Below are 23,020 nucleotides of genomic sequence, written 5' to 3' on the forward strand. Positions count from 1 at the left end.
AGAGGGATCAGCATGGTGCTCCTTGGTGATGAGTGGGACCAGCAGCTTTTAGGGAAGGGGTTGGGCCCTTATGCAGCCAGAGTATCTCTTGTTCTGGTCTCCCACCTGCATCAACCACCTGTCTGCTTAGTGACCGTAGGCTGGCTGCTTCCCCTGGCAGCATGCAAGAGCCTCAAAGCAGATGTGGATGCCAGCTTGCAGAGGCTGCCTTACACAGGACTGGTGCAAAGGACTCTGCTGTGCTCAGAGTTAGCTTATGTGTGTGGAAAACAGGACTTGCTCCATGCCAAGGCACGTGCCTGCATGCAAGCAGCAGGATCCTGCTAATTGCAGTGCTCTCCCTGTGCTGATGAGCCTTCAGCCTTGGAGCAGGTCTGTACCACCCAGTGTCCTGGGGAGCTGTGTGTTCCCAGGGCATGTCTCCCTTGGTATGATGCCCTTCTGCCTTTCAGCACTGGGGAAGGTCACCTCTTCCCGTGGTCCTCCATTCCAGCCATTGCAACATTACTGCAGCCGGCTCCCTTGGATGATGAATATGGGTGCTGGGTGGGTTTAATGGGCATAGTATGGACTTGTCTCCGAAAAAGTGAGTATGCTGGAGCTGTGCTGCACATCCCAAAGCTCTTACTCCAGCCTGCACCTTCAGTATGCACTCACCTGCTTTGCTATGCAGGGGTTAAGTCTCTAATCCTATTCAGTTCAAGGGCACTGTAGCATGGACCTAAAGCTAAGCATACTTTTATTCTGGCTAGTTGAGCATGGTGGTGAGAGGGAAGCTAATTGTGAGCAAGATATTCCCAGGCTGCTGTACTTCCATTTTGAGAGATTACTCTTCAGTAATATGGTGACAGCCATATTTTAACCTTGATCACCATGAGAAAGGTGTTGCCTCAGAGCAGTCAGGTCCTGGAGTGTGCCAGGCTTCAGGTAGGTGTTCCAGCAGGTATAGCAGAGCAGGGCTGGGGGGAAGGGATGTTATGTATTTTAAGAAGGAAATAAAAAGCCTTAAGATGGAGTGATGTGTTAAAAGATAATTGCTTATAGGTTTCACAAGATGTTTTTATGCCTCCTAAATTGATGAATGTATCCACAGAGACTGATGTTCTTAGTGGAGGGTTACCTCTCCTTCTGAACAGAGCAGAGATCAAGACAATTCCAGCTAGGTAATGCCAGCTAATGATGACACTACACCCATCTCAAAAAGAAAAGGCTGTCTAAAGCTGGACTTCTTGAGCTAGCTAATGCATTCTTCCCTGGCCATAGCCTCTCCCTGCCCCTGACCGCGTCTCCTGTTCAAAGTCGTCCTGTGCTACTGCTGAATAGTCCTCATGTCTATAACTCTGCCATCATGCACATTCTGATTGGTAATAGTACTCCCGTCCCTTAGGGATCAGCTGGCTTTTGGCACTGGCTGGAAAAAGGACTTCCACTGCCTCCATCATTAACAGGACCTCCATCCATGTCTCTGCAGTGTGAGCTCATGGGGTGAGCTGAGCTGGTCAGCCCTTAATATTGTAGCCAAACCCTAAGGGGCAAACATCACGCAAAGCTTTGGAGTCTCTCTGGTGCAGCATTTATAATCCAGGAGGAATCTGACTGGTGAAGATTTTGATTATTGCTATTTGACAGCTAGAAGCAGCACTTGCTTGCACAGGTGCCTGCTCTGCCAAGGATTTGCATGAGCTGATATGGTGTGGATTAGCACATCGGGATGGGAGGAAAGGATGTAATGTGCATGTCCACCAATCTCATTTAAGGTGCTTTTTACATGTTGTATCTTTTGCTCTGCCCTTAGCAACTCACTATTCATGTGGCAATAGCATCGTAATTCTTTACCTTGTGCTTTCTTTCCTGTCTGACCCCACTTACAGCCATTTCTCCACCTTTGTAAGGAGAACATGGTGTGTGGTGTGGCTGCAAGGGTAGGGATTTCCTTTGATTTTTAGATTATTGGAAAAACTTTTCCAACAGAGGGCCTCATGCCCAAGACTATTTCGGGCTGCTGGCAGTGTCAGAGGAGACCTCTGAGCAGAGGCTCCAATGTCTTTGGAGAAGGCATTTCAGAGTAGAGAGAGATACGTTGCTCCTGGGGAAGCCTGTACGACTGTTGCTCATGGATGAACAGGCCTCAAGAGAAACATGGTTTCTATTGCCTGTGCCTATTGTTAGCACTACTTAAATTTGTAAGTCTTGAAATGTTCTTCAATATGAGCCATTTAAAGACCTGAGTCATTTCTATCTCCGGATATGCTTGTCTCACTGATTCTGTTTCATGCCTGTTCTCATATCCAAGGGACTTCATGCCAGCAGCTGAGTCAGTTTGGAAAGGAGGAAGAACAAGTATTAGGACCTCTCCTCTCAGCCTCCAGGCAACCAGAGTTCTTGAGTCTGGTCCCACCTCTGGGCATGGTCATCTTGATTATATTCTTCAACGGAGTGTCACCTTCCAGTGGGAAGGTGGTGGACTAGAGCCTTGTGGTTTTTAGCCTTGGGACTCCCTCTGAGCTCTTCCATGTTCCCTTGCCCAAACTCTTGTGTCCACAAGCGTGCAAATTGGGAATGGAAGATGTGCCTTGGAGCAAACGTAAATGTAAGCAGAAAATCAGTGTCAATCAGTATGGCCAACTTGTGTTGCTCATGGGGCTCTTCCTTAGCTCATTGTGCTTTGAGCAGGAAGTTGGACTAGATGACGTCCTGAAATCTCTTCCAATGTAAATTCTCCTATGAACCTATGATTTGCCCCAGTTGTGGAGACCAGTAAGAACACTCCTCTGCAGGCATGCACACACATCTCTTCTTGATTGATGCTTTGGATTATAGCAGGAGGAATCCAATGCAGAATCAGACATTTTTAAATGGTAACAGCCCTACACTATGTACTGGTTGCTGTCATTCATGTATGAGCAGTCTAAGGACAGTTAAAATCTTAGCTGTTCACATGAGATCTCAAAAGTAAGGTCCCTGTAGTGCAGGCAAGATATCTTTCAGAGATCAGAAAATAATAACCTGGTGGCCTGTTTGCTGTTGTTTTAAAATTGTCCTGTGAGTATTTAATCTCTGCTGGCTAGGGCTGGATGTGGTGTTGAGGGCTGGAGAGATTTACCTTGATTACATATGGCTTTATGGTCACCATGAAGTTCCTGAAAGCAAGTCAGATGTTGCAGTCTGGTCTAAGAAATGTCAGATTCGATTGTGGGGACACTGTGTTGGACTAAGCCCAGTTTTTGAGCAAGATGTTGGTTTTCAGATCTTGTGAGGCTCATCAGATCTTGCCTGTGGCCTCTATCTAGCAGAGGAAAGCAGAACTCTACTGGCATTTGAACTGCTCCTAACAGACATAATTCTGGATACCTTGGTTAGTAAGAACCATGCACGGATCATAGGGAGCTGAAATTTTGCTTTGAAATAAAGCCTGAGTTCTCTTTCTACTGTCCATAAATAAGTCATGGTGAATGTTCCTTCCTCACCAAAGTTGGGATGGCTGTGGTCTATAGGGATAACGTAGAACAGTGATTGCCCCTAACTTTGTCCTGGAAGCAAGAACTGGGTCATTTTCTGATGTCAAAATGCAGAGAACTGACAGTTAAACTGGATTAAATTACTCATGCCTTGAGGGCACTTGCCCTGATGTATGTTTGCATATTATTTTAAGTATCCAAAACCAAGAGTATTTTAGAGGAATTTTAGGGTGGTCAGTAATGCCTGCAGTTATGATCCTTTATCTCCTCCCGCATCCTCAGTGATGGAGGACTGGTTATGTACCTTGGAGTCACAGCTGCGGCTGAGTCTTGCAGTGCTTATTTAACAAGGCGAGCTCTGCAGGGACAATATATTTTGAATGTGCCTTACTGTCAGCTTTCCCTTTCCCAGCTCCACTGCTCTGTGGCTCCACAAAACCTCCAAAGCCCAGCCATGTCTGTCCACTGCATCTCACATCGCCCTTCCTCTGGGATCCCTGCACTACCACACTGAATCTGTCATTATTTTCAAAGCCTACTTGCTGTGTTTTAACCTGTAATCCTCCTCCCCCCTTCTCTGCATTTGTTTTCCTCTGCTTGCTGTTTTATTGAGATATAAATCTCCACAATTCCAAGTTCCAGGCCAAACTTCCCTGCCCCGCCAGCAGACCTGGGATTTGGCTAGGCCTTGCGGTGAGGAGGCAAATTGGCAGGAACTGGGGTGCATTGCACCCCTTGGGGTGCTGGACACCTCTTTACAGAGCACTGGTGCCTTGGGGAGCTCCCCCTTTCAACAGGTAGACGTTGGGAGCAGCCAGCCTTGCTCTACACATCGGAAAGGACATAGGTGACTGCGGCGGTGCTGTGAGGCCGGGGTTTGGGCAGAAGATCCCGGGGCATCGCTTTGGGTGGTGTCTCCAGCCCGGGGCTGGGAGGACGACAGCGACCAGTCCCCGCCGCCCGCGCTGCGGGGAGGGCAGCTCTGCACAAAGCGGGTGGGTAAACCCTCCTCCGGGGCGCGGGGAGGAGGAGGAAGGCGGGTGGATGCTGCTTCCCTCCCTCTCTCCCTCCCTCGCCGCGGCCGGAGGAGCGCGCAGGCGGTGGCTGGCAGCCCTGGCCGGGCGGGCTCGGGGGCGCGCAGCCCGGCGGAGCGGACTCCGGCCGCTCCCCCGCTGGGGCAGCCGGCGCGGCGGTGAGTGCGGGCGGGGGGCGGCGGCGGTTCGCGTCCCTATTCCCCACCGAGTCTCCCCTCTCCGCTCCGCACCTCCCCGGCGGCTGCACCGAACGGCGAATAAGCGCCCCGCCGGGAACTGGCATGGGGGAAGAGCGAGGGGCAGTGTGGACCCCCGGCCGGGGATGGGGCTCCCAGGTGCTGCGCCGCCCCCCGGCTATTGTCTACGGGCCGGTGAACAACAGGGGGAGCAGCAGCCCCGCGAGGGAAGGGGGGTTCAGCCCTGCTCGCATCCCCCGGGCGGGGGGGCTCGGCAGGGCGGCTGTGGGGTCGGAGCATCTCCACTCTCGCAGCAACTCCAGAGCGTGTTGCTCTGGAGCAGAGCGGCAGCCCCAGTCGCGCCGGGTTCCCCACTCGCTGGGAATCCTTGGGGGTCCAGCCCTCCCGCATGGCACTGTCGGCTGGAGAGCAGGGAGAGGTGTAATCGGCCGTGATGAAAAATGTCTAGATGAGGACAACGCTGAGCCCCGTTTCTGGAGCCGGACGGTGAATGCATGAGAAGGGACAAGTGGGGAGAGAACGGTGTAATAAAGCAAAGCCAAATTTCCCCCTGAATCCTGCAGCTAGGCCTAGTGGGCACTGATGCTGTGGGGAGGTAAGTGGGGAGAAAAAGGGGTTTTGGGGGCTGTGGTCTCTGGGGTGGTATGGGCTGAAAGGGAAAAGAGCTCCAGATTTTTCCTTCTGCACTTAGAGTTACTAGGACTGAGATAAGAATCATTAAAAAGGAGTAGCATAATGCAATTAAGCATTAGACAGTCCCTGCTGCAACACTTATCCATTGTTCCTTGCTCTGCCTTCTGCCAGAACGATTCTCATCTGGACAAGAGAAGTATAATTGAACAAATAGTTCATTTCCCTGGCCAATTGCATCCACAGTCTCTCCCCTGAATCTGCTGCTGGCTGGCTGCAAATGCAGCAGCATCATCAGACAGAAAGGGAGAACTGGGACCCTCTGGTGGGACTTTGCTGTCGTGGGCTAGCTGGCCAAAACAGCTCTGGATGGCTGCTCACCTGAGTTGTTCTGACAGCAGCAGCAGAGAAGGTTTGCTCCCTTGTCTCTTGGTCCTCTTGGCTTTCTTGTGGAGGGGTATAAAGAAGAAAAATAACAGGTGGTGGGGCAGGTCCAGCCTACAACTGGAAGATGCTACGTGTGGTTCAGGCAGTTCCTTTCCGTAGTCTGTCTCTTAACTTTCTCCTTACCCTGGAGGATAAAGGCTTTCAGGCTATTTGGAGGTGATGCTGTTGTGGTGGACTTTGCCAGCCTGCCCTTCAGCCTGTGCCAGTGGTGGCTGGGTGCCCCGCAGTGCGTGTGCACAGAGGCAGGAGCGCGCAAGCCTGACGCTCCTGCTCCTTTTGGCACTCTGAGCAGCGGGAGGTGTTGCGGCAGCACCTGGACCCCATGGCACATGCTTGGCTGGGGCTGCATCCTTTCCCCTGGAATCCCCTGGTTGGCAGCGTGCAGCAGAGCTCGGCATGTGGGTACGCACAGATGCATTCTCTGCACCGCTCCAAGATACTCAGCACTGGAGGCTGCTGCTTTTCCTCGCTTCTGGAGCTTGTTATCACAAGTCTGCATCATGCAGCTTTCCGCCTTCTGTTCTTTCTCCTTTCCTCTTTCTTCTTTGTCTGTAGGCTGCTGCCTGTCCCCCTTCATGCTCATTTTCCCTTAATCTTCTCCTGCTTAATCTATTCTTTCACCTCAGTTTCTTCTTCTCTAAGTAGAACTTGTCCTCGTCAGATCGTTCCTCTCAACACTGGAGAAGCAGCCCAGCCCCTTGTTTCAGTAGGAGTATTCCTGCCAACTGTTTACAAAAAGTAGCACAATACCCAGGCTGAACACTGACATAATTACATACCCAGCCAGAGAGTGTAGTAAATAATCGTGCCTTTCAAGCTTTTGCCCAGTGGTGAGTCTTTTGCCATCTCCTTTGCCCGTGGGCTAAATGTATTATACTTGGCTTGCATTTACTTATATTCTGGGAACACTAAGTCAACGCAGTCAGTGCATAGATATATGGTATCGAAGTGGATGTATGTTGTTGTCTTGCACCATATACGCTTACTGCGCCTGCATGCACTGTGTGTCTGAATATGCATCATACAGCTCTGCTCCTGGGTTCAGGCTTTGACAGTCGTGCTTGGCAAGTGCAGGGGCTGTCAGGGAAGGAACGGTTGCTGAGGTGTGGATCTTGTTCCATCGGTGAAGGAAAGATGGTTGTGGGGTGAAGGTCGAGAGCAGCAGGAAAAAGCGCAGGGCTTGGCTAGCCATGATTGTGCTGGTTACAGTGCTAGATAGTTTTCCAAGGATTTGTGTGTACGTAGGATTGCAGACTCTGAGCATTGTCACCACTGTTGTATTTCCAGTTGTGCTGGTGAGCCTGAGTCTGTCTGCAGTTGCTTTGATTGTGAGTCAGTCTGTCTGCAGTTGCAGTAGCTGTGAATCAGTGTCTGCCTGTAATTATGTGGGTGAATCAGTGTTGGCTTGTTACACTTCTAGTGCAAATGGTTTCCTGTAGCAGTTGTGGATGTGAATCACTCTACAGTCCCTCTGGATGTGTTTTTGAGTAGAGAGATGCAATACTGGGATTAATTGTGTTTTGATGAGGAAAAACTGTCAAGCAGCTTCTCATTTCAAAAAATTAAAGCTGGGTTGGGAGTTGGGCACAAAGCGTGTTCCTCCATTACAGGCTTTCTACAGAGGAGATCCACTTTAAGGCTTGTTCCCAAGATTTCCATGTTGATCTGAATCTTTAATTTCTTTGCCTTGTGCCTCTGGTTCTGAGTGTCCTCTTCTGCTGGCATCTCTTGCAGAGCTGCAGACAACACATTTGGTAACCATCACGTGTGCCTCATACCTTATGTATGTGGCAGATTCATGGGAAGGTTGTTTATGGCTTGTACAGTGTGTGTTTGTGGGTACAAGCCAACATGTGTCGCTTGGGTAGGTAATAACAAACATTGTTGTGCTTGCGAGTTGAAGACCGTGTGGTCCCTCTGCCATGTGCCTCTTGCTGTGAGCCAGCGCTGTTTCTCTAAGTAGATGGTAAACAGCAAGTTTGATTCAGGTAGGTGGAGGTACTGCTGCCTGTTTTGTGTTCTCCTATTCCTATAAAATGCTGTAGTAGCTTCTGGCTGACAGCAGCATCTGTACGGCACAAAGCAGCTCTAAACTGAGAGGCAAGTCAGAGAAATCCAGGCTATCTCAGATGGTGGAAGTAGAGCGCTGCCCTTGGTCCAGGCTAACAGAACAAGCCTTCCCTCGGTGCTGGCTGGTGCAGGTAGAACATGGTGCTGGCATGTCTGGACTGTTCCCAGTACGCATGGGCTTGGGTGTCTCTGCCTGTGCTGTGCAGTGTATACATGCATCCCAGTTAGCTCATTTCAGAACAAACAACCAGTAGGACAAGGGTCTTGTGAAACACCAACAGTGTCTTATTCCATCATTTCCAGGCTTCCAGATGAACCGTGTCTGATCATTGCTGCCCCTACCCTCAAACAATACCCTCCTTTGAGCTGAAGTGATTGAGAACTGAAGCAAAACCTCTCCAACAGGGACACGGGGCAGCATGTGCATCACCTGCACTTATTGCTGCTGCACTGAGCACTTGCTGGCTGCCCATCTCTGCAGAAAGAGCTTGGAGTTTTACCTGAAGAAGTGCTAGAAGAGACATAGCAGCGATCATCACAAGGCTGGTGCGCTCAGGGAGGACTGGGGTCAGTTGGGCAGAACACAACCTGTGCGGTTTAGACTGTTTTGGAATCCTTGAGTGGTGTCAAAGCAGCTCTCTTGATGCCTGCGACCTGTTTTGCAGAGGCTCCAGTGTAATGAGGGAGGGCTTGATGGAGCTTCTTGTGCTATGCAAGTGCACCTGACTTTGGGAGTAAATATGCAGGTGTTGTGAGGTCACCTATAGTGCTGTGCTACTCTGCAGGTGGGTGGATGTGCTTGGCACCCACCAGGTCTCCATCACTCTCTCCTTACGTAGAAGTGCTTGTATTTTGACTGCCTCTACTTCCCAGACTGTTTTCCAGCTGGCTTTCCCACACCAGCTCTTCATTCCATAACCCTCCCCGAGATACCTGACTTGGCAAAGATGTGGAACAGCTGCAGGTCCTGGGGAATGTGAGCTGTGTAGGATCTGTAAGTGCTCAGCACTCGTTCAGCTGATGCCACTGGTATAGGTGCTGACCTAAGGACACTGCAGGTGCACAGCAGTAATGGGGCAAATATCTCCTTTGGGCTGCTTCACAAATGCTGTCTGCATGATGAAGACTATTGCTCAGTGAATCAGATTGTTCCCTTGACTGTGCATGTTTGAAAGAGACAGTAATTTGGGAGAGATGCTGATGTAACTCCTACAAATGTACCTAGGTGGATTTATGGGCCTTTTCTGTCTTCATTCCCTTTCTGGTGCTTGCAGTCCCCCCCTTTCTGGGCTGTTCTCCCAGATTTTCTTGCAAGCTTTACCTTTCCATCTCCACCTCCAGAGCTCTATCTGTCTTTCCCTTGTCAGCAGTAAGCCTGTGCTAATCACTCTTTCCTAGGAAGGCATTTCAGAATATATAACGGTTTCTAGAATACAGATTTCTGAAAAGATCAGGCTCAGTATGTTAAGTCAGGAGATACCCAATGTTAACGAAGTTACTAAGGTACCTTGCTGATCTGGAAGGTACCAGCACTTCTTTTTTCATTCCCAACCTACCTCTGCAGGAGCAGGTGTTGGAACACATTGCTGTCTTTGGGAGAAGGAAGGTTTCCAATTCTCTTTTCCAGAACTGCGCATCCAACAGGAAGGCTGTATTTCTCAGGAGTGTTGTTATGCTGCGATGCTCTGGAGATTGGACAGACTGCATGTGTTGGAGAGGAGTTGGTATGTTTATGATGCCTTTAGGTAGGTGGTTATAAAGAGACCTGCCAAAATCCGGAGTGCTCAGAATTGTAAACCAAAAGTATTGCTGGATTCCAGCTGCAAAGCGTTAGCGGGGCTCCTTAGAAAATCTGCATTTGATTCAGCTGTGGAGGTTACCAGCAACCGCAGAATTGGGGATGAATGCATTTGCTAACTGTGCCATTAAGAAATGAGCAATGGACAGATGGAGGAAGGAAGTGCGGAGCTGCTCTGAACACATCCCAACCCTATAGGCTCCATCTCACACAGGCATAGATGAGAACCAGAAACTATAGGATGATGTTCTTATGTGAAAGAGAGTTCAGTCTAAGGAGTTGTACCACTCTTTTCTGAGCTTAGAAATCTTCACATTCTGCTTTTTTCTTCATGGATATGATGCAGTTTCCTTTCAGTGAGACCTAGTAAGAGATTTTGTTGTGGTGCGTGGTTTTTTTGTTCGGTGGCATTTGTTTGTTTGTTTGTTTTCTTCTTTGAGACTATAACTATCCAATTAACATTCCTAACCCCTCAGTTACATCAGACCAGGGATCCCAGCAGGTATTCAGATCAAGACATTGACTGTTTCAGAGCCTTCCTGAGTGGGAAGTGACAGCTGAATAGCATTTTAAGTGCCTTCTGCAAGGACAAGCACTAGTTTGGGCTGGAGGACCCCCATGTTACTTTTCCTGAGGCAAACTCATGGCTGTTTCCATTCCTTTCCTTTGCTTTCCCCTGCTAGGTGGAAAACCTTGTTATTAGAGAGGCTGTGTGTGGGCAGTAGCTATTGGGCTTATAAAGCACTTGTGCTGGCTGAGATTTTGTGTGTCCCTGTGGTTGGTGCTAGGCCTGGACTAGCAAGAGCCCCAGGAAAGGGCAGAGGTGATGCTGAGAGCTGCTGTGCCCTGGGGACCTCACTGGGCTCTGGCTATGCGGAGGTTTGGAAGATTCCTAAAACTGTCTGAAGGGTGAAACCTCCTCCTCTGCAAAAGCCTCTTTGTATCCTCCAGAGACATGTTTCCTGCCCGCCAACAGGGTGATGAGCTCTGGAAGGGGGGTTGTTCCTCCTGTTTTTCCCACAACACTGCCTGGCCAGCCCTGGCTCAATGTCCCAAGGCTACCAGGGTTCATCACCGACAGTTGAAGCCCTTGTGTTAATTGGGAACGTCAGCCACAATCCTCAGGACTGGGTCTGCTTTTCAATCCATCTCGAGGTGTAAAGGAGCCAAAGAACAAGGAAAATGCAGCACAGCTTCTTCTGTCCAGCTCCACGGGAAAAATATACAAGAACCAAAAGAAAATGGTAGAAAACAGTGCCAAGCTATTTTCCATATTTTCCATGCTGCGATATCCTTCCTAAGCCCATGAGTGCAACCATAGCAAACCAGCCATCTGTGTACTCTCATACCCCATTTTGGGGGCATTCTCTGTGCCAGGAAACCGAGCTGTGGCTGACAAAATAATCACTTGGGCAAACAGTGAAAACAGATTTTTCTCCCAATGCAGGTATATAGAACTGGTTCTGATGCTTAAAATGAGAGTTAAGCACATGTCTAACTTTATTCAAGTAGCCCTGTTATTCTTGGCTAACACCTTCCTCAACAGAACTATCCAAAGTAGAAAATCAGCACTTCATCTCCACGTAATATTGAAGGAAACTGTATGAACCAAGGTTTGGTGGAAATGTGGTTGTTTTGAGCCTCTTGGCACAGACAGGCAGGCATGTCTTATACACACCTACATGTAATATGTAAGTCCTTCTGGCTTTTGTCACTGTTCTTGACCTTATCTCTTTCTGCTGCTTCATTTTCTGGCTCTCTTTACTTTAGCTGCTCTGTCCCACCTTTTGTGTGTCATCTTTCCAGCCCATGGTCTCACCAAATCTAATAAAGATAGTCCAAAACCAGCCAAAACAGTTCCTGTAGAGCCAGGAAGCACTTGCTGCAAAACCAGAGGGTCTTAGTTTGTGTGTATATCTATGTTCAAAAACTGCTGACAGTGCAAATTCTGCTGTAACAAACCATTTATTGAAATCTGCAGTCAAATGGGAAAGTGTTGATTTAGTGAAATTTTTCAATGGTGGTATGGGGAGGGGAAAGGGAAGTCAGCAAATATAGATATTTGTTTTTGCTCTTGGCTGTGCTTGAAATTGCCATGGGGGAAAAAATAATCTATTAAATCCTATTGTATAATATGCAAGTTTAAGTGAAACGAAATAGAAAAGTTGAAAGGAAAATCTGTTGAGGAGCTGCTAATTGAACGAGTTTTGAATTTGCCTTGTGAGAAACATCAACATTTTAGCTGCCCTTGTTGTGAGTTGGAACAGTTCTCCCCTAACTGTCAGAATTTCCCACAGAACAGATGTTCAGACTCTTAATTTGTGCTTCGTCAGCAAATACTTGAATTTCCAAGACTGCCTGTCCCTTCTCAGCTGGAGGGTGGCAGGAGCCAGAGGAGCAATCCCAAATTAGGGCTCATCCCATCAGAGGTGGAGGTGTCCCCATGCCACAAGGCTCCTGCAGCCTCTGGGAAGCGTGTCCCCCTTTGGTGCCAGGGCTGCGCTTCCCCAGGTGACATCCTGATAAAATGAGGCCTGAGCACACCAGCAAGTGCTCATGTGCACAAAATTAATCTATGCACTGATAATTGCAAGGTTTTTAAATGAGTGATGGGAAGGAAGGCAAAGGTAACGCGTCTGAAATGTGTGCAAGGCAATACTAGGGCTCGACACTATGTTTTTCCTCTATCTGCCAGAACAAAAGGTGAGGTGGGTGGATAAGGACTTGTAGTGTCAGGCTCTTACCTGCATGGTAGCTGATGTCCTTCTGGAGCTGTACTGAGCTAAAAGGCAAGGAGCAGGCAGAGCATCCAGGAAGAGCATTGGGCTAGGGTGCTGTGGGGTGACCAGGGGTAGCTAAATGCAGAATTGTGGTACAACACATGACCCAGCCTGGCCTTGTGACCCTTCTTTTCCTCCATTCAGCTGTGGTGGGGGTAGCCAGATACACATTGCTGCACATACATGATTTATGTTATCTCCAGGTGTTTCCTTGCTGCTCTCTCTGTATGGGATTTCTGCTGGGGCTTCCCAGCTCTAATATCTGTGTGTAGAAACCCTTGGTAGCACTTGAATAGCTCACCTGCCCCCTTCATCCTGGGGCACCCTCCGCTAGCTGCGAAATGCCATTTGGGTGGTGGGGTTTGGCTTTCTACCCAGCACCTCCTTCAGTGTCGGAAGGAGCTGCCTGAGGCTGCGTCATGTTGGTGCCTATTGAGTGGGGAAATTCAGAGGTCAAATTTGGCTGGCGACAGCATCTTGTCTTGGTTTCTGCAGGCTGTGATTGAAGTGAGCCCTCATTTATGGCTTTGGGGGCTCCCACTGGCTGGCTATATCTCGTGTGTTCCAGAGATGAGGTAGTGTGCTGGGGAGACATCACGACAAGCTGTATTTATACAGGCTGTTGCTTGGCAGTGCTGTTCCAAGGTGCATCAACATAATGAGATACATAAAAGGGGAAGACAGTTAAATGTGCAATAACATCATAATAAAAGTAAAACCGAGCATTAATGAAAAATCTGAGCACACTAAGTGCAGTACAGTCAAACACTCCCACTACCTTGGGCCTCAGTGCCCAAACTTAATAAGAATTTCTGGCAGTGTCATTACCAGAATTAAATGAGGGACTAACTGTCCAGAAAAAAGATGTTTGGAAAAAATAGGTCTTGAGAGTATGCAAGTGGCTCCGCTGTGTGTGTCCCCAAGGCAGCGTAGCTAGTGGGGGAAGCTGGGAGATGCTGCAAGGGGAGGGCAGTGACTGAGTATGGGGTGGAGGAGGAAGCGATGGGTGAAAAAAGTAGCGTGGTCATTTTGGAAGTGGATCTATGCACTTGCTGAAAGGTGCTGAACACTTGGGCAGCTGCTGAATGTGCTGTGAAAGTGGGGTGAGGGCTTGCGTGTGTATGTACATGCTTGGCTCTGAGCCCATGCTGCGGCTTCCCCAGCGCCAGCAGTGCTGCAGGGGATGCTGCTGCCTTTGGTCCCTCGAGGGGTCTCTGGGACTTCAAATGCAGAACCCCAGAAATACTGACTGCTGGCTAACATGGATGAACTGCTGGGAAAAACTGAACTAAGCGGATTGCTTTCCTCCTAGTAAATAAAATCTCTTTTCTCTTCTTCCCCCCTGTGCCCACCCTGGCAGGTTTCGGAGGCTCGCTTGCTGGTCGCTGCGTGCTGAGACCATGGCACTGAGGCTCCTGGGAACGGGGTCACCCTCTCTCGTTAGCCTTGGGATCCTAGTCCTGGTTTTGGCTCTCCCTGCTGATGCTGGGTAAGGTGGTGAGTGCTGAGGCTCTTGCCCAAGGCTGCAGTCCTCTTGCTGTGTTTAAATATCCCGGGTCCAGTACCTGTGTGAAGTAGTCTAGGGCAAAGCACTAAAAAGTGTCTCTGCTGTGTTTGACCCTCCCCTTGTCCCCATCACTTTCACCCAGGGACTGTTCAGTCCCTCATGGCTGAGCTGACTGATTACATTAGCGTTATTTGAGGTGCTCTCACCAAGGACAGTTGTCAGCATTTTTTGCAACAAAACCAATTTTCAGATTTGGCCTCTGCACAATTCACTCTGGCATGGATGAATTTTAAGCTGGAAGAGAGATTCCCCCACCCCCTAAATTTTTTAATGCTCTTTTAAAGAAAATAAAATGGAACTGCTTCTGCTCTCTGGCTGTTTATAGTATAATGGCCCACAAGTAGCACACCTGATCTGCTGGAGCCTGGTGGGGGCTCTGGGCAGCTGCTCACCCTCCACCTGGGTCAGTGTCCCTGGGTGCACAGGCTCTGGCTGCCCCAGCACAGACAGCACTGCCACCAGTCTCACCATCCCAGCCTCTGGGAGCTGTTGGGAAAAAGACAAAAGCCTGTTAGTCTGTGACAGGCTGTGCAGCCCTCCTGTGCATCCCACCAGAGCCTCTGCTGAGGTTTGGTGAGCTCAGAGAGCCCTTTGAGAACAGGAGGCAGAGGAACCCCCAGCACAGCCTGCCAGCCCTGGAGAGGGAGGAGTTCCGCGCAGAGGGAGAGAAATGCAAATAATACATGACATCATGAAAAATTTAGAAAAGCCGTTAGAGTGCCAGGTACGGACACTGAAATGCTGTCTAGTGAGTTACAAGTCCAGCAGCGATCAAGGATTTTCATGCGTGAAAAGCTGCCAGCACGGCTGCCCCTTGCTTCCCTCACACACCCCTCTGCACGCAGCTGTTCGCCCACACTCCTACCCTGTCCTGCCCACACTGCTTTGTCTGCTTGGATCTAATTTTGCATAAGCAAATGCATCCCTGGAATGTCTTGACATGTACATGCTGACCCTTAAATTGATGTAACTGGCTGCCTGTCCCTGCCTGCATAAGCACAGGCAGCCCAAGGCACTGGCCCCTCATCTGTCCCCATCCTCATTCCATCTGCAGGGGGGGTGTTTGGACCCCTGTGCCCGCAGCCCTGCCCCTGCCTGCCCGACCGTTGCCCTTGTGCTTCCCACCATGTCCTCACTGATGCCACTACTCCCTCACCGCCTGCCGTGCGGGTATCGCTCTGGTCTGCAGGAGGATTTGTTTCCTAAATTGCATACAAGGGGAGCCTTGTTGGGAGGTTAGTGTGGCGATGTGGCAGCCAGCTCTTCAGAGAGCTTGTGCGCAGGGATGGGTGGTGAGGTAATGACTTTTCCTCAAGCCTATCCTAATTAAATTTGCTGTAAGCCTCTGCCTTCCCTGCCTAAAGGCTTTTAATTATTTTAAAACCATGATCCCAATACCTCTTTGCCATTCCTTACAGTTCTTCACTGGGGCTTTGAGAGAGATAAATGAGACCTGGGTTTATACCTTGCTAAAGAGCAGCTTTACCTTTATGTTAAGGTTAGCTGAGCCAGCCCAGACCTCGACTGGACTGGAGAATTAGCCCAAATCAGGTGCCAGACAGAGGTGCTGCCATCTCCCCGCTGTATGCATCGTTCTTTCTCCAGTGCCTCCTGAGCGAATCCCACGCTGCTCACATTGAAGTCAAACCCTCAAATGTCAGACTAAGTAAAACGGCTTTGAAATTTGTAAACTCATTTTTCCCATCACTGCTGAGCCTCCGCCAGGAGTTCCTTCACAAAAATCTGTCCTCTTGCTCTTTATGTTATGGGTAATTTTTAAAGATAGCTTATAAAACATTAATGAATGAGCTTTCATGAGCGTGCTAGCTATTCATAAGTAATAGATGGTTATATACCCATCAGCAGACACTGGTACAGATTGCTTTTAACATGACATCCATTGAAAGCTAGTACAATTGAAACCTTGCTAATTACAGTAGGCATTTGTTAAATTCCTCAAAATTCCAGTTACTGCAGGGAGTTCAGCTATTTCAAATACTTCACGTCCAGATGAAGAGCCCAAACCAGTGTTTTGATTTGAATGGGAAGTCTTGAAGGCTGTGATGCAGTTTGTAATATCAGTGGTGTTTTGATGTTTTGGATCTGACAGGTTGCATTAGGGCTGGGACAGGTGTTTTCCTGACCATTCCTCACCCCACATACATTATGGCAAGTGCAGTTTAAGCCCTTTATTACCCTCGTTGGGCTCGTGTAGGCTGAGCTTCCTGGCTTGACCACTTCTCCCATGATAGCTGGTGTTGGTTTGCTAAAAACCAGAGGTCAAACAGCCTTGTGAGAAATGGGATCTGATCCCTGGAGAAGATAACCTCAAACACTTGAAATGCAATTTCCTGGAGTGTTTGGCCATTGATGCCGACGCAGACTAATGTCAAAATTGCCCAAAATGGAATATTTCAATTAGCTGCAGCATACTGAATAGTATTGATTCAGCCTGACACTAAAAATACCCGTACCCTGTTCTGAATTTTTCCTCTTTTGCTAGAAAATACATTTTGCTCTTTTATCTTACAGAAATAGGGTTTTCTGTTGGGTGCACATTTTGATAGAAAACTCCAAGCCAGCTCTGCTACTTGTCACTCTAGTCACCTTTCACAGACCATTTACAAATGGACCAGCATTGTCAGGGTAACTAGTCTAACCAGCTGGGATGCAGCAGGATTGAGCTTTGGACTCTTTAAATAATAATCCTCTTTCTCTTATTGTTTTTTTTGTTTCTCCAATTACTGATGTGTGCTTAAAGCAGTGTTTGCACACATTGACTGGAGCAAGAGAAAATGAAGCTGGGGAGGAGAAGGAAAGGGGCAGAAGTGTTAGAAAGCAGCACTTTAGGGGCTTCTCTAGAGTGGGACCCTGCTTCAGAGGGTCATAAGTGCCCTCCCTGGAAATTGCACCCATGTCTTGCACTGCCAGTGCCTCTCTGGTTTACTGCATTCATGGTCCTCATCTGGGCAGTGCTTCCCAATCACCGATCTCTTCGATGTTGCTACTGAGGATCCCTCTGCTCCAGCAGCCTCTTCTCTCCCTGCCTGGGCTTCCTCAGCCATCCCGCTGCCTGTCTGTGCCTCTTAATCTTTTTGGGGTTTTTTTGCCTCATTAGTGTCTCTTTTATTTCCTCTTCCATCTTCCTTGCAATCCCTGCATCTCTATAGATTTTTCTTCAGCTTTTCTATCACTTAATCTTCTGCCTTTCCATTTGTTTTGGTTCTAACAGCTCTTTCTGGTGGGGAAAGCTGTGCTTGGAGCCACAGCACTGGTACTCTGTGTCGTCTGAAATCTCTTTTAGAGACAGGCAGTTTCAGAAGGATTCGCAAGCTTCTTTTCTGTTGATTGAAAGGGAGACACAACATGCAAATGTATTATTTGAACCCCTTGGGCTTGCAAAACTGCATTGAAGATTTTGTTTGGTGAGAGGAGCTTTGAGAAATTTACTGCTCATTTTATTCCACCTGGGGCAGAAAATGCCCTCAGGAAATCATCTTATTTGGGGGCTTCCAGGCTTCTTGCATTAAGCATAGATAGGAACGTGAAAACTCATTTGGTTTTATAAACATGGAAAGTTCAACAAACCACAGAAATGGTTCACAAGGAGTTTTAATGATGGACTCCGGCTTCAAGCCTGCTTTACTGAATTCCTACTTTTCTGCCTCTCTTCCTGGGAGCAAAGAAGAAATGGCTTGATATGGTAAATAACTGGCACCACTTCTTTCATGCTGCCTGTAAGGACATACTGGCACTTGAGTAACTGAGGTTCCCACAGCCCCTGTTCATAAAATGACCCTTCTTAGGGCAAGTGAGGGATGCCAGGGTCCCTGAAAAAACAGGGCTCCTACCCATGGTGCTGCTGGCCCTGAGGATGGAAAGGTGGAGAGGGGGCAGTGGGGAGATGATGTCTCAGCTTCCATGGTAAAAGCTGCAGTGGCGGAGGCCAGAGGGAGGTTGATGTCCAGTGGGGAGTCCTGCAAGCACATCATCTTATCAATAGACATGTCCCATCCTGCAGTTCAGGGTCCACTGCAGCGCAGGCTGGAGCATAAACCAACCTCCCTTCATTTCCAGTAACTGTTCAGAGCAGTTTCCTTCTCTGATTTTTTTCCTCTTTTCTTTCCCCCATGTGCCAGGCTTTCTCAGAAGCATGTTTCGGATGTCGTCGATGACAGCAAAGATAACATCACCATTTTCACCCGCATCCTGGACAGGCTGTTGGATGGGTATGACAACCGCCTGAGACCCGGACTTGGAGGTCAGTTGTGTGGAGAGATGTTTGCTATAGCAGTTGTAGCTTTAGAAATGAGAGGATGCACAAATGCCTTTTTAATGAGTCTGATGCAGTAAGGGGTGGGGGCTGGTTCAGTGCCGGCATCAGTCTGTCACTGGTTTCCCCATTTTGAGTCTGTACTACCTTCGTGTTTGACATTTTGTGAGAAGCGGTGCAAGCCTCTGACTGTTGTGTTCCTCTGTGACATTACATTGATAGGCCTGTAGATGGAGCAAATATGATTAAACTTATTTCTGCTACTTTTTGAGGCATTACTGTTTCAGAAATGATGGTACTACCCGTTTGCAGGACCTTCAGCTCATGCTGGTGTTGCTTTTTGGTCAGTGGGCTTTGTGGGGAAGGCAGACATGAGCTTTCTCGATCAGATGAGCAAGACATAGGCCTGTGTGGCTTCTTCGTGGTCTGTCACCAACAGGCATTGCGGTAGGAAAGATGATGACCCCTCTCGTGTCCAAGGGGCCATTGAGGTGATATCCCTGCATTGCTCTGAGCTCTCCTGCTTGGCTGCAAACATGCTGCTCAACCACAATTTCCACCCAAAGCTCGAGTCACTGCGTGCTCCCCCATTCCCTGGAGGTCCTGCAGCCAAGGGAGGCTGGGAATGAGATTTCCTCAGCTCCTGCATGTTGGTGGGGGCTCAGGTGCTAGCCTAGAATTGCACCCTCTGCCCCTCAGAGCAGCCTCATTGTCTCTTACCAGCCCCATGTCCACCTCTGTGCCATGGCCCTCTGCCTTGAACCTGTCCAGGAGTACTTTGACACCAAGCAGAGACCATGCAAAATCTGGGGAAGAAGGATTTCTCCAGTGAGCATCCTCCCTTCTGATGGTCTGCCATGCTGCAGGACCCAGGCAGGAAAGGGTTACTGTGTCTACATAAGCCATCCATCAGTTTTATTGCTTTTGTTAGTTGTTTCTTTCCCCCAGAATTAACTGTGTTCCCACTAATAGCTTTGCTTCCTGAAGTCTCCCCTATGGCTGTATTGATTTAACTGAAACGAGTTCTGAAAGGGGACTAAGAGGGCATTTATGTTCACCGTAGGCTCCGTTGCAGACAACCCCGTGCAAAGTATTAACAAGAGGACTCCCAGGAGTCCCTTGCTGGGGAAGTTAAAACCTTTCTTGGAACATCTCTGCTCTGTTGCTTTAGATCCTTTAATAACGTGCTTAACATAATAAATTGTGTTTGCCTGAACCAGACATTGCATTTTTAAAGACTGCTTTCACCTCTGATTTCCCCTCATGGGTCCTCTTGTGGACCCAGACAGGAGGTTCTGACAAAGGCTACAGATTTTGAGGGCTCTTGGCTGTCAGTGAGTATGGGGCAGCCTGGTGAGCTAGACTCTCCACACTTTTAGCTGGACCTGTTTTCCCCAGGTCTGGGCTTTTATTCCTTGGAGGTCTGTCAGGACTCCCATCAGGAAGAGCATTAGATGGAAAGACCTTTCCAGCCGGTGGCCAGAGAAGCAGAAATGATCCTACTGCAGACCCCAGACTTAGGGGTTAATCAAATAGTCTGGGATGGCAGTCAGCAAGAGATGGGCTCCTCCTGTCCAAGGTTATGTGAGATCTGTGGAAGGGATTACTTTGCTTCAAATTAGGAGCTGTGGTGCTGGGTGACTCAGTGACTTACAAGGTGCATCGCTTTTCCTGTGAGACAGCATTGGGTAGTCTCTGTAGACCCAGCACTGTCTCTCCCCATTTCCCTCAGGAATATCTTCCACTTGCTTTTCTAGAGATGTCAGGCAAGAGCATCCATTAGCACCATGCAGTCCTAGTTTGGTGTCCATGGAAAGGTCAGACGTCATCGTATTGTGCCCACACATATGCCAATAGAAAGATGAACTGGCCTAAATTGTAGATAACTGTGAAGCAGGACATGCTGGCTCCCTTCTTGGCCTTGGTTTCCCTGCTCTGTGTGAGACAGATCCCCTTGAAAACCATGAGCAGGGATAGAACGGGCTGAGCAGGGTTCAGGGCTGCAAAACCTCTGGGGTTGCTCAGTGCTGTGTTCCCTGTCCCTCATGTTCAACAGAGCTGTCTCCTTCTGCGCCGGGAACTGAGCAATGTTTGTTTAGGCTATGGGAAAAGAGACTGTGTAAGCAACAGAGTGTTGATGTGGCGACTTCTCCCCTTAAGATAGCCTCTTTGTATTTATTTTCCTATCCCCTCTGTTTTCACCATCTGCTGCCACCCACTCTAATAGCTCCCGTGCCAGAGCTCCTCTTCCTACCAGGATGCTACAGACACAAACTGAAGTAAACCAGTGTTGGGGCTGCTCCGGAGTGCCTGGTGCTGCAGAGCCAGTATCCAGGTGAGGGTGGCCCTGTGCCTTGTCCTGTGCCTTGCTGCTGCTCCTGTCCCCAGGAGCTGGCTCAGGACAGCTGGCTCTCCAGCAAGGAGTCCTTGCAGTCTTGATGGCACTTAGAGGTTTGTGAGTGTGCTCCAGGCTAGCTTGGAAGAGGTAAAGTGAGGGAAAAGTAGTTGTCAGACCCCTTTTTCTGCAGGAAGAGCCCATAGCACTGGGGATGTGACAGTCAGTGTCGCAGGGAAGTCTTTGTGGCTGGTAGGAGGTTTCTCTCTGTCTCTGCCAGGTGGGTTGGGGCTGGCTTGCTCTTGGGGACAGAACCGAGTCTTCTGTTTTGCCCTGCGACTACTGAAATACAGTCTGGGCTTGGAGAAGGAGTAGCTGCATAAATAGATTATGTTATAGGAATCAGAGTGATGGAGAAGAAAAAGGAACTGTCAACAGACAACCTGCGTTTCCCCTGGGAAAACATAGGGCAGATTGGTTATTAAGTCAGAAGAGGAACAGAAATGGACCCCAAGGGGATGGAGACATCTGTTGTCATGGCCAGTCTTGCAGGATAAGAAAATCTCCCACTGAGAGAGTTTCTATGGACAGCACTGGCCTCCACTCCCGGTCTGCAGCTGTGCAGTCATGCAGATCTTCTGCCCAGCCCCACAGGGGCTGCAGCGAGGGACATCCATTTATAGCTCTGAAATTGTCTTTGCTGGGGTTCCCCGCAGAGCTGGCTCCAGTTTAAAACCTGGAGCTTGCCTTGGCTGCAAGAATCAGAGAGAGGAGATGTGGCCAGAAGGAACTGGCTGACAAAGGGAGAGACATCATATACCTAAAAAGAAGAAATGATTGAAGAGTGGGATGTGAGTGATAGGGCCCATGAGTGCTCCTTCAAGAATGACTGATGCAAAAGCATACGTTGTATATCCTTGTGCTGCTTATTGTGAAGAGTGATTGAAGTTCTGCAACCCTTACATGGCCAGTGTGATGCCCTGCATGGTTGCCATGAAAGGGGATGCGGTGGTTGGGTTGTCTGAGGTTCAGTGATGGTCTCTGGGCAGCTGCACCTCCTGCAGCCTTATTTCCTAACTGATGAGGTCTGGGTCCATTGTGCTGCAACCAGAACACAACCGTCTTGTGTGGATACCTGGAGAGGGTTAGGAGGGGAGGTTTCCAGATGCATCTCAGCCTTTTCCTTCCTTGCAGCCTTGAGAATCCTTTTAACAGATTTTGGCAATACAAAGCTATTAGGGAGCACCTTACTGCCCTAGGAGGAGGCATGTGGGGCCTTTCCGTAGCTGTTTGTAAAACAGGGTAGGGATTTTTTCCAGCTCAGCAGAGACTGCCTGCTTCATGGGGGCTGGGCTGTGTCTCAGTTGCTATTTGGTGTAAGGATTTGGAATCCAGAGGGCATCTGGAGCAGCGATGGATAATGTCTCTGTATCAGGTGATCGGGGAAAGCCTGTGCTCCAGAAAATTGTTGGCCTTTTCCAGGGATATCAAGGAGGAAAAGATTTTTCCCCAAGGAAGAGAAGGAGAGAGTAAGCTGTTCAGTTTTCTAAAAGATGGGCTGTAAACTTTCTAGATAAGCCAGTTTCTCCAATTGCAATTAAAAAGTAATTTGTACCATGTTAAGCAGCTAGGCTAGGATCGATCAGTGTTATCCCTCCTGGGTGCAGCATCATTTACAAGGTAACTCACGGTATTTCCTCAAAGTTTCTACTGCGTGTCTCTGGAGTCCCTAAGCAGCTGACTCGGCCCCACTGAGGAAGCGGTGGCTGATGCTGATGGTCTGTGTCTGCGTGATGTGAGCATGGGGTTTACTGGGACCAGCAAACACAAGCAACTGGATTAAAGCAATGCTGTTCCCTAGGCAGAGCAAGGCACTTGGCCCCTTTGTTTTCATCTCCCATGGGGACAGGCCATGGCACCCATTCCTTGTCCTCAGGATTGGCAGCGAGTGGGTCCCATCCAGGCAGCAAGGAAGCCCCAGTTTGTACAACCACAACCTGGTATATCTGGAGAGTGAAAGCAACCCAGGCTTGTGGCTGCCTCTTCTTCCTCATCTCCATTGGGTTGCTCTTTATTGTGTGGTGTCAGCATCTCCCTGCCCACGTTGGGCTCAGCGCAGATCTCCTTGGGCTTTAGCAGGTTTTGGTACAGTCAGACTTTGCTTCTCACAGTACGATCAAATCAGGGATGCCCAACATGGGCCTGCGGTGCCTTTTATCTGGCCTTACTATGTCAGCTCTGCCCTGCTAATGGTTTTGATCTGTAGCCACCTGTTAATATTTATCCTGCTGATGCATTCCCTTTATTCTTTTATAAGTGAAGCGCACCTCAGTTGAAGATTTTCTTGCCTCTTCTTTCTGCGGTGCAGTGTTTCTTTCTGCTTTTTTAATGATGGTGTATTTTGACAGGATGGCTTCTGAGCAAGTAAGAA

At 48.9% G+C, this 23,020-nt stretch overlaps 1 protein-coding gene across 1 annotated transcript in view; it reads left to right on the plus strand.

Moving 5' to 3' along the window:
- Positions 1 to 4,516: 4,516 nt before the first annotated feature.
- The window catches only part of LOC308045513 (gamma-aminobutyric acid receptor subunit alpha-3-like), a gene marked incomplete at its 3' end in the record, with an annotated part of 67,693 nt that continues 49,189 nt past the window's right edge, over positions 4,517 to 23,020 (plus strand). Inside the window, exons 1-3 of the mRNA XM_080352828.1 lie at positions 4,517 to 4,650; positions 13,775 to 13,903; positions 18,121 to 18,242. Of these exons, the coding sequence (XP_080208954.1) occupies positions 13,815 to 13,903; positions 18,121 to 18,242 (211 nt within the window). The 5' untranslated portion in view covers positions 4,517 to 4,650; positions 13,775 to 13,814. The remainder of the gene's footprint in view (positions 4,651 to 13,774; positions 13,904 to 18,120; positions 18,243 to 23,020) is intronic.

The sequence above is a fragment of the Nesoenas mayeri genome (assembly GCF_963082525.1).
Source record: "Nesoenas mayeri genome assembly, chromosome: 13".
Taxonomy (NCBI): Eukaryota; Metazoa; Chordata; class Aves; order Columbiformes; family Columbidae; genus Nesoenas; species Nesoenas mayeri.